Source organism: Sceloporus occidentalis, unplaced genomic scaffold (assembly GCF_023333645.1).
Source record: "Sceloporus occidentalis isolate IW3139 unplaced genomic scaffold, rSceOcc1.0.p SCAF_9, whole genome shotgun sequence".
NCBI classification, from domain to species: Eukaryota; Metazoa; Chordata; class Lepidosauria; order Squamata; family Phrynosomatidae; genus Sceloporus; species Sceloporus occidentalis.
The window spans coordinates 16,569,207-16,581,671 of NW_028316989.1; the positions used below are offsets into that span (position 1 = coordinate 16,569,207).

Below are 12,465 nucleotides of genomic sequence, written 5' to 3' on the forward strand. Positions count from 1 at the left end.
AACACATAAGCATGCTATGCAAATGGCTGTGCATTTTTGCACATTTTCATTGATGGTTCAATTCAGTTCAATTTTATATACCGTCTTCGTCCAAAGTATCTAAAAGACGTGCTTATATTGACTAGTAAAAACAAACCTACAAACATACTAATACATTTAAATACAATCAGTTAAAATACAATTGTACACATAGACAGGCAGCATATTGCACATCAAGTTGCAGAAACCTGGGTTCTGACATCCTTTTCTCAGCATTTAATAGTAAATATGGCCCTGGCTAATTTGTCTGTGCATAGTAATGACAGCGGCACAGTATCAAGCCAAGTTCTCAGTTCTTTGGGAGTCTGCATCTTCAAGCAGTAACGTTCAGTAATAACCAACTGGTCTTTCTGGAAATTTCTCTAAAATTGGGTAAATTTGTATCTATCGACATCTACTCATCCTCCCTCTGCCAAAAAGTGCACAGCTATCCAAATGGGAAGCATGTGAAGCAGGTGGGTGGCCACATGGGTGATAATGCACATTTCTGCATGTTTCAGCAGATACTCCAGTAAAAACTGGGAAGCCCATTTCCATGGAGTTTAAGGAGTTTTTCACCCATACCCTACACAAAATCCAAACTCCTGTGAATCACATATAGCAAGATCACATTCTGTTCAACTGGAAAGGGGAGTATTTTAAATGTGTAGACTAGCCCAGAAAGTAACTTTTACAAGCTGTACACAAACAACGTTAACAACTCGACAAGACTTGTCTTTAGGCTTGTTTACATGATCATGGATATCTGGTCCCAGTCAGGAATAGTTTTCGTAAATCATCAATATCTGCCTCGTTGGAAATGGAATGGCAAAACATTATACCCACCGGTTAGCACTTCAGTAGAAAAGTGCTTGACTTTTACTGTCCACTTTTCTAACTGAGTAATTTGAGATGGCAATGCTGACACTAATGCAGACATATAATACTTGATTGCTGAAGTTGCAGTCATGACAACTTCTCTTTGGGAACAAACCTGCCATTGCATCCCATGTTTCTTGAGATAATGAGGGAATTCAGCATCCATTCACCTCCAAATATTAGAGAGGGTAACTTTTCTGGTTGTTTGTTCAATCACTTTTATATTGGGTGAAAGAGAAGCAGTGTAAGACCCCAGATTTCACCAACTCACCTTCAGCTTGCAACAAACAAATGTGACACTTGATGGTGTAAACAAATGGAGGGCTGGAGTCAGTTAAGGGATGCACAATTACTCTGGATAATGGATTATATGACAAGCCTGCAGAGTATGCATGGCAGTCCAAGCTAAGACAGGGCATACTTTTCCTATGCAGTATTTTCACTTGCATTCAGCTGGATAGATAGTGGCTCTGTATTCTAGAAGTGAGTGAGCTAATCTTGTCTTTCCATTGAGAGATATTGCCTAGCTGTAGAGCTGTATGGTGTGGCGTAGTTAGTATGTTTACTCCTGTGCCAGTGTAGCTTTGTTATACTCCTTGTTTGTAGTTCCTTCCTTTGTCCTCTTGTGCAACTGTTATCCATCCTATACCTTCTATATTTTTGTTTCATTTTCACCTATGCTAATGCTTAATGATTTTCTTTTCCAGTATGACCGATTAAACCTAATCAAAGTAAGAACTTGATTCTATCTTCTTTTCTTTGTCCCCCTTCTGTTAGTTCCCCACATCTTCCTTTAGCCTGTCCCCTTGTTATCCCAGTTCATAGGAAACCAGTGGGCTAGAGTGCCATGTTTTGGTTGCAAGGACAGGGTAGAGCGATTGGTGCCCAGGTGGCTTATAAGAATTCTGGTATATGTGTCAAAAGCTTTTCCTGGACTCTGGGGGCCATGTCCGCACAGAGCAAAAGAAAAGGTTCCTGACCCATCCTTGCACTGACCTGTTTAGATGATGCATTTGGCGAAAACGGGTGAAACAAGGGTCCAACCCATGCTCCAGTGTGATTCTCCAGAGTACAAATATCTTGTTCTGAATCAGGCTGGAAACTCTGGAGAATCCCCGGAGCATGCAGACTGCATGCCGGTGTGGAGATGGGGGCGAAGAGTGTCAGAGGCAGGCAGAAGAGGTCAAGAGAAGGTACACTGGGCTGGATGATCCACTGACCTCTTTCTGCCCAGAAATTCCAATGACCGGCACAGCACTATCACTTTCAGCTTTGCATGGTTCCTCTAGTGTATACAGCATTTTAGTGGGACTGGGGCCAGGACAGGAGGGGAAGTGTGTGGGTAGTGCTACCAGTATTGGCCCTTTGTGGATGCTGGTTGTGCTTGTCCTCCCTGCAGATCTGGTAGCCCCAGTGGTAAGCCATGTTTTTCTATCAGTGTGCGCGGACACAGCCCGGGACTCCTAACTCTCTTGACCTTGCTTTTCTTCCCCTTGACATATTTCACAATCAGGACTCAGTGCTGTTTACTGCTTTCCCTTGTAAGGAAGATACTCCAAACTCTCGTTGTCCCTTTTTGTATGTTCTTTTGATCTACTGACCTGAGATGGGCTGCCAGAATGGTATGTGTTAGTCTTAAAGCAGTTACGCTACAGATTTATATTACACTTTATATTATATTACATTGCACTTGGACTCATGTGCAGTACAGAAATAATGCAGCTTGATACCGTTTTAACAGTCATGGCTCGCTGCTATGGAATGCTGGGATTTTCAGTTTGTTGTGGCACCAGAACTCTCCAACAGAGAAGGATGAATATCTCACAAAACTATAAAGCCCAGAATTTCATAGCATCAGCCCTTGGCAGTTAAAGTGGTGTCAAAGTACATTGTTTCTGCAGTGCAGATGATGCCTCTGACATCAGTGAGGCCCAAAAGAGAGGCTAACCTGTAAATCTTGATGATCATATATGTGCTGTGGCTCAAAGATTAATGCAATAAATGGAATTAATTCATCAGTGCTCTTGCCATTGTATTGGATCAGGTAGTCTTTCAGGTATGCGAGTTATTCAAAGGCAGCATCATACAGAGCACACTACAGTAGTTCAGAGAATAAGCCTTTTGGGGCTTTAACTGTCATTATTAGCACTTTGAATTGAACTTGTCATTTGATTGGTGATGATGCATTTGTTGCAACAAGCAAGTTACAACCTGTGCTAGTCAGCAGTCTGCCTGGAGTTTATGAAAACTTTTCAAAGGCAGCATCATACAGAGCACACTACAGTAGTTCAGAGAATAAATAAATATGAGAGGTTTCATCTGTCAGGCCAGATCTGATGTCTCAAGGAAGAGACACAGTTAATGCACCAGCTCTTCAAACTTACTCCTGTCAACAGCAGTCACTTGTGCATTGGCTGGGAGCTGCTGGGAGTAATAGTCTAGAAAGGTAACTTTTCCAAGCCCTAATCAGGAATACTCCCAAATCAGAAGTCTTTGTAATTATGGCATTATGGTAACTTGTAGTTTTATTTAAATCCTTTCTCATAACAGTTGCTAAAACTGAATTTGACTTTGTCCCTCAGCCCCAGTAAACTTGTGTATTCTTTCACCATGCTCCCTCCTGTTTGATTCAGGTGGAAGGAAACTTTAGTTCAGGTGCGAGAGAGAGAGAGAGAGAGAGAGAGAGAGAGATACTGGTCTGGTCACATAAACAGACATGAATATAGCCTTTATATTAAAACACAGGTTACTCCAGCCTTCCCAATGCAATGCTATCTGGATGTGTTGGAGTACAACCCCAACAAGCTGCCTGGGATGATGGAGGATGCAATCCAACACAACAGTTGATGGCACTTTGCACTGCTGTGGCTGAATATCACCCAGATCACATAGGTACACTTTCCCAGAGGCTACTGTACAAAATGTAAATGTTGTGGTTTATTTCTCTGACTGCAGCAATCACAATGCACAAGTAACTCCCAGTTAAGGCCAACCACCCTTTTGTTGCAGAACTAAACAGCCTACAAACGGACATCAGCTAGGTCTAAATAAAATAGGAACAGAAATTCGGTATCAAAGGTTTGCATCTTAAGCTAGGACAACAGCAGTGGCATCACTAGGACGTGTGGTATGTACAGACCATACCAGGTGACACCTCAGAGAAAGGGTGACACCTGGTCAGGCCATCCTCCCACTAAGAGGAGGGGTTCAGTGCCCCAGTAGCCCCTTCCAGGCACCTGCACCAGGTAACACCAACTCTAGAGATGCCACTGCAAAACAGCATTCTTTCAGGTCTGCTTGTTTCTTTGTTGAGAGCTAGACCGGTCTAATGGGTACAAGTCTACATATTATGGTATAGTGTGTTGTTCATTTATTTATTTCCAGAACTCTAGCCTGCTAAGCTGTCCCAAGAACCCAAAATGCATGTACGAATTACAGGGTACAAGCCTATAAAGCAAACACGCACCCTACATTTCCCTTGAAAGAGCATCCCACATTTGCAGTGTTTTGAACATTAGAAAAATAGATTTAAAAAAAAAAAACCCAAATCACTGTTCAGGATTGCAATGGAGTCCTTCTAGCTTTGAAATGCCTATTTAGGACACTAGATTTGATTTTGGTTCTCTCGCTCCCATTCTCCACATTTGCACACTTGTGAAAATCCTAAATAGATTACTAATCAATTTACTGCTTGGCATTTCCAAGTTAGAAGTGACACAAGTACAAGTAACAGTATTCTATCCTTCTGCAGACGATTGAGATAATTTCCCATGTAACTGGTAATTTGTGATCCATGTTTGTTACAATTTAGCTTCTGTAGAATACGCACCTAAACTTTGGTTCTAGATCCCTGCAAATTCCATTTTGTCTCTGACCTCATGCCTCCTGTTGCATTTAGTAGTAATTACCAAAGTTTGGTATAAGACTTTCTGAAACCCTTTCTCCTCATTCCTCTTTCTTTACCTAGTGCCAAAAGATCCACACTAACTGACTTTTTTATTTATTTTGTTCTTACAGAAAAGCCAGAGTTGGTACAATGTAAGTACTTCAGTTTCCTTTATCCCTCAATGCATGCAGGGAGGGAGGGAAGGAAAAATAGGTGAACTGGATTAAAGGAGATCTTGTAATTTTATTGGGCACAAGAATTCTAAATAAGGGACATGTGGAGATCTTACATCTAGCAAGAATATTGACTTTATAAAGAAGGGTTTCTTAACAAACCAGCAGGCTGCTAATTCAGTCATGGATTTCTTTCTGCATGTAAATCAATCATACCTTGCAACTACTATTGCTCTGAGAAACGGGTGGATTTATATAGCTGGAGGAGACAGTATGGCAGAAACATGACATAAGGTGCATCTGCACTGTAGAAATGATGCAGCTTGACATCACTTGAAATGCTGTAGGTCCATCCAGTGAAATCTGGGGTTTGTAGTTTTCTGAGATATTTAGCCTCCTTTGCCAAAGAATGTGGGTGCCTCACAAAACTATACATCCCAGGATTCTATAGAATGGAACCTTGGCAATTAAAGTGGCATCACACTGCATTATTTCTACAGTGTGGATGCACTCATAGTGAGCTTATTTAGGATGGAAAGGCACTCTATTGTTTGAGTAGAACCGGTTATATACTGTTTAGGTTCTTGGATTTTCTGCCTCCCTTTTGCATTTGCTTTGCACAACAGGAACAGCTTTCTACTCCACTTATTCATGCAAGCGTTCATGGACACAAGTAGGACTTCTCTGCTTTGTCCTGCTTCCTTGGGTTGAATTATGCTTGGTTGCACCCCAAATCAATTGATTAATAATCTCTATTTAAGACATCACACATTCTGTACAATGGCCAGCAGTTGCTGCTTCTTTCTGGAGAAAGAGATTGGAGAACTCTAATTCTAAATTGGCTAAAACTTCTTCATGTATTTCTTTGACTGGGGTTAGAGTATCATATCCCATCCTGTTTGGCCAAAATATGAACTAATTTTCCTCGTAGTGTGATTAGTCAAACCAATAAATGTTTATGGTTTCAAGTTGGTTTCAATAACCTGGCTTTCTTTCCCTTGGTTGGACAAAATGGGAAACTGTGGTTAATTAGAGATAAAGTGGTTTGATTTCTCACAGTGTGAAGGGAGAAGCAAAGGAAGGTCATGCCTAGGCAGAAGGCACATTCATGCCTCACTTTAAGAATCAAAGCTACAGTAATCCAAACCAGGGTTTGTTTGTTTGGTGTGTTTTCCAATCAGTTTCCTAGATTAGCAGACTTAATGCTGTGCGGCAAATTCTCCTTAAGAAGATTCCATTTCTTTTGCATGCTTTCTAGCCTGCAATAGGGCATCTGTTTAGGCTTGTAAGAGCAAAAAATCAGACAACTGAGAAGCTTCCTGTGCATGTATGCCTAGCTAATTCCATGCTCTTCTCTTTTCCGATTGAGAATCAAGAAGAATACATTTCGTTCTGTCATACTCTGTACTAGGAAAGCACCCCATTTCCCTTTATCTTTACCACACTCTTTTCTGTTTGCTTAATTCCTTCTGAGCCAATATCATCAGATGCTTTTTCATTTTTTTCATCCACAGTATCGCTGAAGCCAGGAAATAAATTGGGTCTTAGTCATAGTTTCAGTACTGGATCTTTCTGAAACCCACACATGCTTCTTCTTCCTATTCCCCGACCCTGTCCTTGGATCAAGGCCACACAAACTGACAAAGAGGAGGTCCTTAGCCAGGACAGGAATTGCAAATTTATCAGTACATTATAATGTCAGAATAGTGCTCTCAACTCTATCATGGAGATGTTCTTGAATTAAAACCAAAGAAAGCGACTGGTCCAAAATACTTGACATTCAGCAGACTCAGATGTTGTATTTGGAAGAGTCCTGTGTTCCAGGGCCCTGAGTTGTGCCTGTTTGAGATAATGTCTGAGGCCTGTTACAGACTGCCAAAATAAAGCTGCTTCGGGTCTCTTTGGAGGTATGCTATTTAAATGATGCATGGGTCCTAAGAGTCCAGAGGTCGTGCCAAAGCCACACTCCATTCCTAAGCATTGGAGTGCAGCTTTGGTGCAGTGTCCGGATTCTTAGGATGCATGCATCATTTAAACAGCATACCTCCAAAGAGACCCGAAGCAGCTTTATTTTGGCAGTCTGTAACAGGCCACAGTTCCCAAAAATGTCAGATGCGGGTTAGTTACTTTCTTTGTTATGGGTAACAGATATACGCAGAAGATGCTGAGTTTCCAAAAAAACTGAAATTAAAAAGGGTAATGATAGTGGTTCTTCTGAGGGAGAGTGGATCTCATTTCATGCAAGGGGAACTACTAATACCTGCCAGCAGCCTCTTCTGAGATGAAAGATATACCAGAGGTTTCTTCCTTAGAAGAAACCAGTCCCAGAGAAGTTTGCCCTTGGGTCTTTTCAGCCTTAGGGTTTAGTTAACTTAGGAGAACTTTCATTGCCTAAGAAACCTGGGCCATGAGTCCCACCTTGGTGATAGGAATGCCAGCATCACTAGGTTTCTACAATGCCCTCTCTACACGGAGGGGATGAGAAGACGTTGGCTGTATTAATTCTGCATGCCTATAGAAACTCAGCTGTTTTTATAAAAGTTCGAAGTAGCTGAACCGAAGCAGTCGATTGGGTCACTGTCAGGTCCGGCAAGTTCAGAAATCTAGTTAAAACTGAGAAAACCTTTATTAAGAAAACTGGAGCTCCAGTCTAATGACTCTCATTGTCAGAACTGACCAGCATGCATGATCATTGCCTAATGAAACTGCACAAAATTTCAAATTCCTGGCAGGCTTAATTCTTATTTGTTGTAATTAATAAACACATTTCCCCCTTGCGCTCCCATACCACCCCTTCCATATTATTACAGCCAGATTCTTTTTCAGTGAAACAGCCTTGAAGAGGCTTGACTCATGCTTACCTCCCTCCCTTGTTATCTCCGCACCTGGGTCTGAGATCACCATGTCTCAGCAATAGCCCTTTTTACTGTATGACCCATCACACCAACTTCCCAACATTTTATGGCAGGCAAGGTACATATGCAACTTCCTGACAGACATGTCCAATAAAATACACGTGTGCACACAAACACACACACACCCATACAAAAGCTCAGTTCAAGCACATTCAAAGCTTTATGCTAAATGAATTTTAGAACACTGCAAACATAGTAGCATATTTTTGGTTAGCCCAAAAAAGGTATCACTGTTTTATGGATTTTGGATGTTATAGCACTTTGCTACATGGCCAACATGGCTACCCCTGGATATATAGGAACATATGTTTCACTTACATTGTTTGAAATGTTAAAGAAAAAAATATGAAGACATGGAAAACAACTTACTGGTGTCATTATGCCAAGTGGGTGCATATGTGTGCATGCCTATGCAAGGACACACCCACTCCTTCAATAGAGCCACCTGGGAAAAGTCAATTATAGTGTTAAACTTGCTAGGTTTGACTGATCTATTTATCAGGTTAGTAACCAATGTTGTGAAATAATGTATTGATAAAAACTCTTGAGTTTTCCGTTTAAAAAGTACAGCCGCAGAAATGTATTTGGGGCATAGCTTTTTTCATTAGGTTATTGTGGGGATTATTTTCCTTGGCCTGTTTGCTTTCAGCTGCTGGATGATGGCTTTGTTTCTCAAAAGATAACACAACAAAAACCAACGCACATGGTTTCTTTTAAGGCTCTTGCTGTCTCCATCCGTCATCCTCAAATGCTGTGGGTGGTCCTTGGCTAATGTCTTTTGCTCTTCCTTGATCCAACTGGGTTATGTGCAATAGGCAACCAGGTCTCTCTAATGGGCAAATGAATGAGTAGCTATGGTGTCACTTTTGGGGAATTTGCTGTCCAGGGCAGGAATGCATATCAGTACCCCCAAGTGCATTTTTAGGGCATTTTCAGTGATGGCACAGACAGTTGAGATGCTCTCCACATGTGAGACTCCATGGCCTTTCAAAAACCGCACATGTAGAAGAAAAGATCATATTGGAACTGGTCATGTGAACAGCATAATGTTGCCAGACAAATGTGAGTTCTGGATAAAAAGAGGGGAGAAGGAGCCTTCTAGCACCTTTAAGACCGGCCAATTTATTTCAGCCTAAGTTTTTGGTGGGCTACAACCCATTTATTCAGATGCAAGAAAAGATCCCCCACACTTGTCCTTGAGGTCTAGACAAGATAAGACAAGGGCAAGATGGTTTTGTGTGTGTGTGCGTGCATGCATCTCTTTGTGTGCTTTAAAAATAGTAATAGTTTGATGGCTGAAGCAGGACATGACTTTTTCATCCACAGGCTGTTTGCATGACTGGCTACATAGCAATCTGTATCCATGGACCATGTGCACATGTATATGATTTACTGTTGGTGTGTCCTTGTTTTATTTCTGTTCTCTTGCTTTCCCCCCTCCTCTATGTATTTTTCAGCATGAAAGACAACACATCCGAAGAGTAAGCACTGTCTGTGAATTTCTAGGTTGTTTTGTCCTAGTTCTAGCTATTAGTATCTAGACCCCTTTACCAGGTGGAAACTCAGTGCTGAAATAGGGCTGGTGCCTTCCTATGAGATTTCTAACTACCCTTCTGACTACAAAGGTTTCTAATTGAAATTAATGAGCTTTCTAAATTCAATGAAGGTTACCTGGATCTAAGGTTACCTGGTTCCAAAATATTTAGCGAACTGTGCATAACTAGAGAGAGAGAAATACTTCCTGCCCACCTAAAACAAAACAAAAAACAAACAGAAAGCAACAACCAACAATGTGATTTTTTTCTTGCAGGTTGTGCATTTCTGTTGCTGAAAATCAATGTTATGAAACACATGTGCACAAATCTGTAACACTTGTGCGAATAAACAGTGCACGTACGCATTGGGAGAGCTCAAATGTCCCTAATGTCCCTACTTTTTGTGAAGGATAAGTTCTGCAGAAGCACCAGTCCTATGCCTGCAGGTTTCTACTGGTTTTCCTGTGTCTTTCCAGCCTTTCCTGTTGCTATTACCTGTCTTCTGCCAGTCTTTCTTCTTACCCACTCTAGTGCACAAAGGTCACTCCTTTCCACTCTCTGTTTGCTACCTTTCTCATGGTGACTACAGACCCCACTTGTCTACCCTCATCTATAGCTTGCCATGTTCAAGCGCTTGCTGCTTAGCCTCCCAAATGATTTTGAACTTGTTTGATTTCCATATAGAATGTGTCGAGCTGCTCAGATTTGAAGTGCCAGTCCCTGTTATTAAGAGGGCATACTTTTCCATGCATGGTAAGGAACTTTCCTACCTCTGTAGCCATCTTCCATCTTCTACAGCCAACTCCCAATTAGTATTTGTGCTAAAGTTGAGGTTACTACTCTCTCATGAAGTCAGTGGTGTTGGCAGAACTCCGAACAGATTTCCAAGATGCTGGCATGGTTTGTCAGAACAGAGCAGAAGCTAGATGAACGGCTCTTGTGCCAACTAACACTTATTCCATATGCTAGGAAAGGAGGCTTCATGAGCCCATGAGGAAGCATTTGGCCCATGTGATGCCATGCAGGGCATCCCTTAAACAGTTGCAATAAATACAGCAGACTTTACTGGCCAATGCAAGAACAGGTAAAAGATTATTGTGTTTTGATGTGCTTGGCTTTTTCATTTTTTTAAAAAAAAGAAAGCAGAAATGATTATCCCAGGAGAACACTACATAATCTTATACACTTCGTGAAGTTACAGAAGAATTTTATTTATTTATTTGTATTATTTATTTTATTCACATATATCCCATCCTTCTCCCAGTAAAGGGACTCAAAAGAAGTTGATAACATATTTTTAAACTATACAAATTAAAAACTATACAAAGTAATTAATAAAAGAATAACTATAAAAGGCACCAGTCTAGCACTGGGACCAGTGGCATCACTAGCCTTGGTGTCATTTGCTATGGAGTGCTGCTGGCATGTGGGGGAAAGACAGTGGCCTGACCCCACTTTCCAGCTGCTTGGACACCCGCCACACCACACAAGGGCCGCTGGACAGCAAAAACAGCAATGAACTTCCCTGCCTCTCCTCCCCTGCCGCTGCCTCTCTTGCTCCTCACTCATCTGGCCACCCACCTGCCCAGGATGGCTAGAAGGTGGCTGGATAAGTGAGGTGGCATAAGGAGAGAAGGGGCATGCTTACCCCTCCTTGCCCTCTGATGCCTCAGCTTCTTCCTCAGGGAAAAAGCTAGGACAGTGGTGAAGAAGGGGTGGGTGCCAGGCATCACTGGCATACATGCGCACATACACCATTGCAGAAAGAAGGGCTCAGCTGGGTGTCATCCCTCCTCTGAGGTGTCACCCAGTTCAGTCCATACTTCCCGCACCCCCTAGTGACACCACTGACAGGAACGGCGTCCTTGGAATTAGGTGCAAAGGAGTAATAGAAATGGGTGTCATCAGCATATGAGTGACACCTGACTCCAAAACTCTGGACAACCTGCCTCTATGTTAAATAGCATAGGGGACAAAACAGAAACCTGAGGGACTCCATAGGCCAATGGCCAAGGTGTCAAGCAGGAATCCTACAGCACCACTCTCTGACAGCATCCTTCCAGGAAAGAATGGAGCCACCGTAGAACAGCACTTCCAAGCCCCATCCTAGAGAGGTGGTTCAGAAGGATAGCACGATTGATAGTATTAAAAGCCATAGAAAGAGCCAGCAGAACCAATAGGGACATGCTTCTCCTGTCAAGTTCCCTGCATAGATGTCCATCAAGGCAATCCCATAACCAGGCCTGAAACCAGACTGAAATGGAGCTGGATGATGCACCTCATCCAGGAACCCCTGGCGTTGAGAAGCCAGTTAAGAAATATTGAATAAGTGATTTCAGCCTCTTCCTCTCCCTTTCGCACTGAGCTCTGACACCTTCCTCAGATTCAACACTGGGACAAAATTTGCCTTTTCACTTCTAAACAAATGCTTTGAGCTCAGGAACCTTCCCAATAATAGCTGTAATGAGTTTTTGCTCATGAGGCTGCTTTCCTCTCCTGAGCAATAAAGGGATTTCTGGCACTGTCGCTTTCCAAAAGCAGGGCCCTTGGTTTAATAAGACATTTTATAAGGTGAGCTGCGGCATACAGCAATAAATGCTTGTTGTGGTGCAATAAATACTTGCTCTGTTAGGCAGTCTCTGAAACCCAATAATACTGTGCAGTGCAAGTGCTGAAAGTAATTCGCCCACATTATCCCAGTAATCTTTATAACAATCTTGTGAAGTAACTATGTATTACGATCCCCGTGTTATCAACAGAAGCCTAGTAAATATTGTAAGGCAATCTTTCCTTGGCTTATATGGGAAGCAGTCTTTTACTGAGTCAGATCATTAGTCTATCTAACTTGGTCTTGTTTACGCTGACTGGCAGCTACTTGCTCTGGTTTCAAATGGAGATCTTTTCAGTCTTAACAGGAGATGCTGGGCCTGAGGCTAGGACCTTCTGGATGGAAATGATGTTCTCTGCTACTGAGCTACCTTCTCAGATGCTCTTTGTCTTATGCTAGGTGCAAAGTATTGCAATCTAGGGCCTTGTCTGCATGGTGGTGTCAGATGTGC

At 42.1% G+C, this 12,465-nt stretch overlaps 1 protein-coding gene across 21 annotated transcripts in view; it reads left to right on the plus strand.

Moving 5' to 3' along the window:
* Window positions 1-12,465, plus strand: part of GRAMD1B (GRAM domain containing 1B) — a 120,510-nt gene that overhangs the window by 76,235 nt on the left and 31,810 nt on the right. For 4 of the 21 annotated variants that reach the window (XM_089537453.1, XM_089537455.1, XM_089537454.1 and 1 more), the window contains 4 exons: window positions 1,605-1,628; window positions 4,915-4,935; window positions 9,329-9,352; window positions 10,091-10,159. The exons of 1 other annotated variant lie outside the window; for it this stretch is intronic. In XM_089537453.1, the coding sequence (XP_089393579.1) occupies window positions 1,605-1,628; window positions 4,915-4,935; window positions 9,329-9,352; window positions 10,091-10,159 (138 nt within the window). Of the gene's footprint in view, window positions 1-1,604; window positions 1,629-2,410; window positions 2,520-4,914; window positions 4,936-9,328; window positions 9,353-10,090; window positions 10,160-12,465 lie in introns of all 21 variants that reach the window. 16 more of the 21 variants (XM_089537470.1, XM_089537475.1, XM_089537458.1 and 13 more) reach the window with 8 other exon arrangements.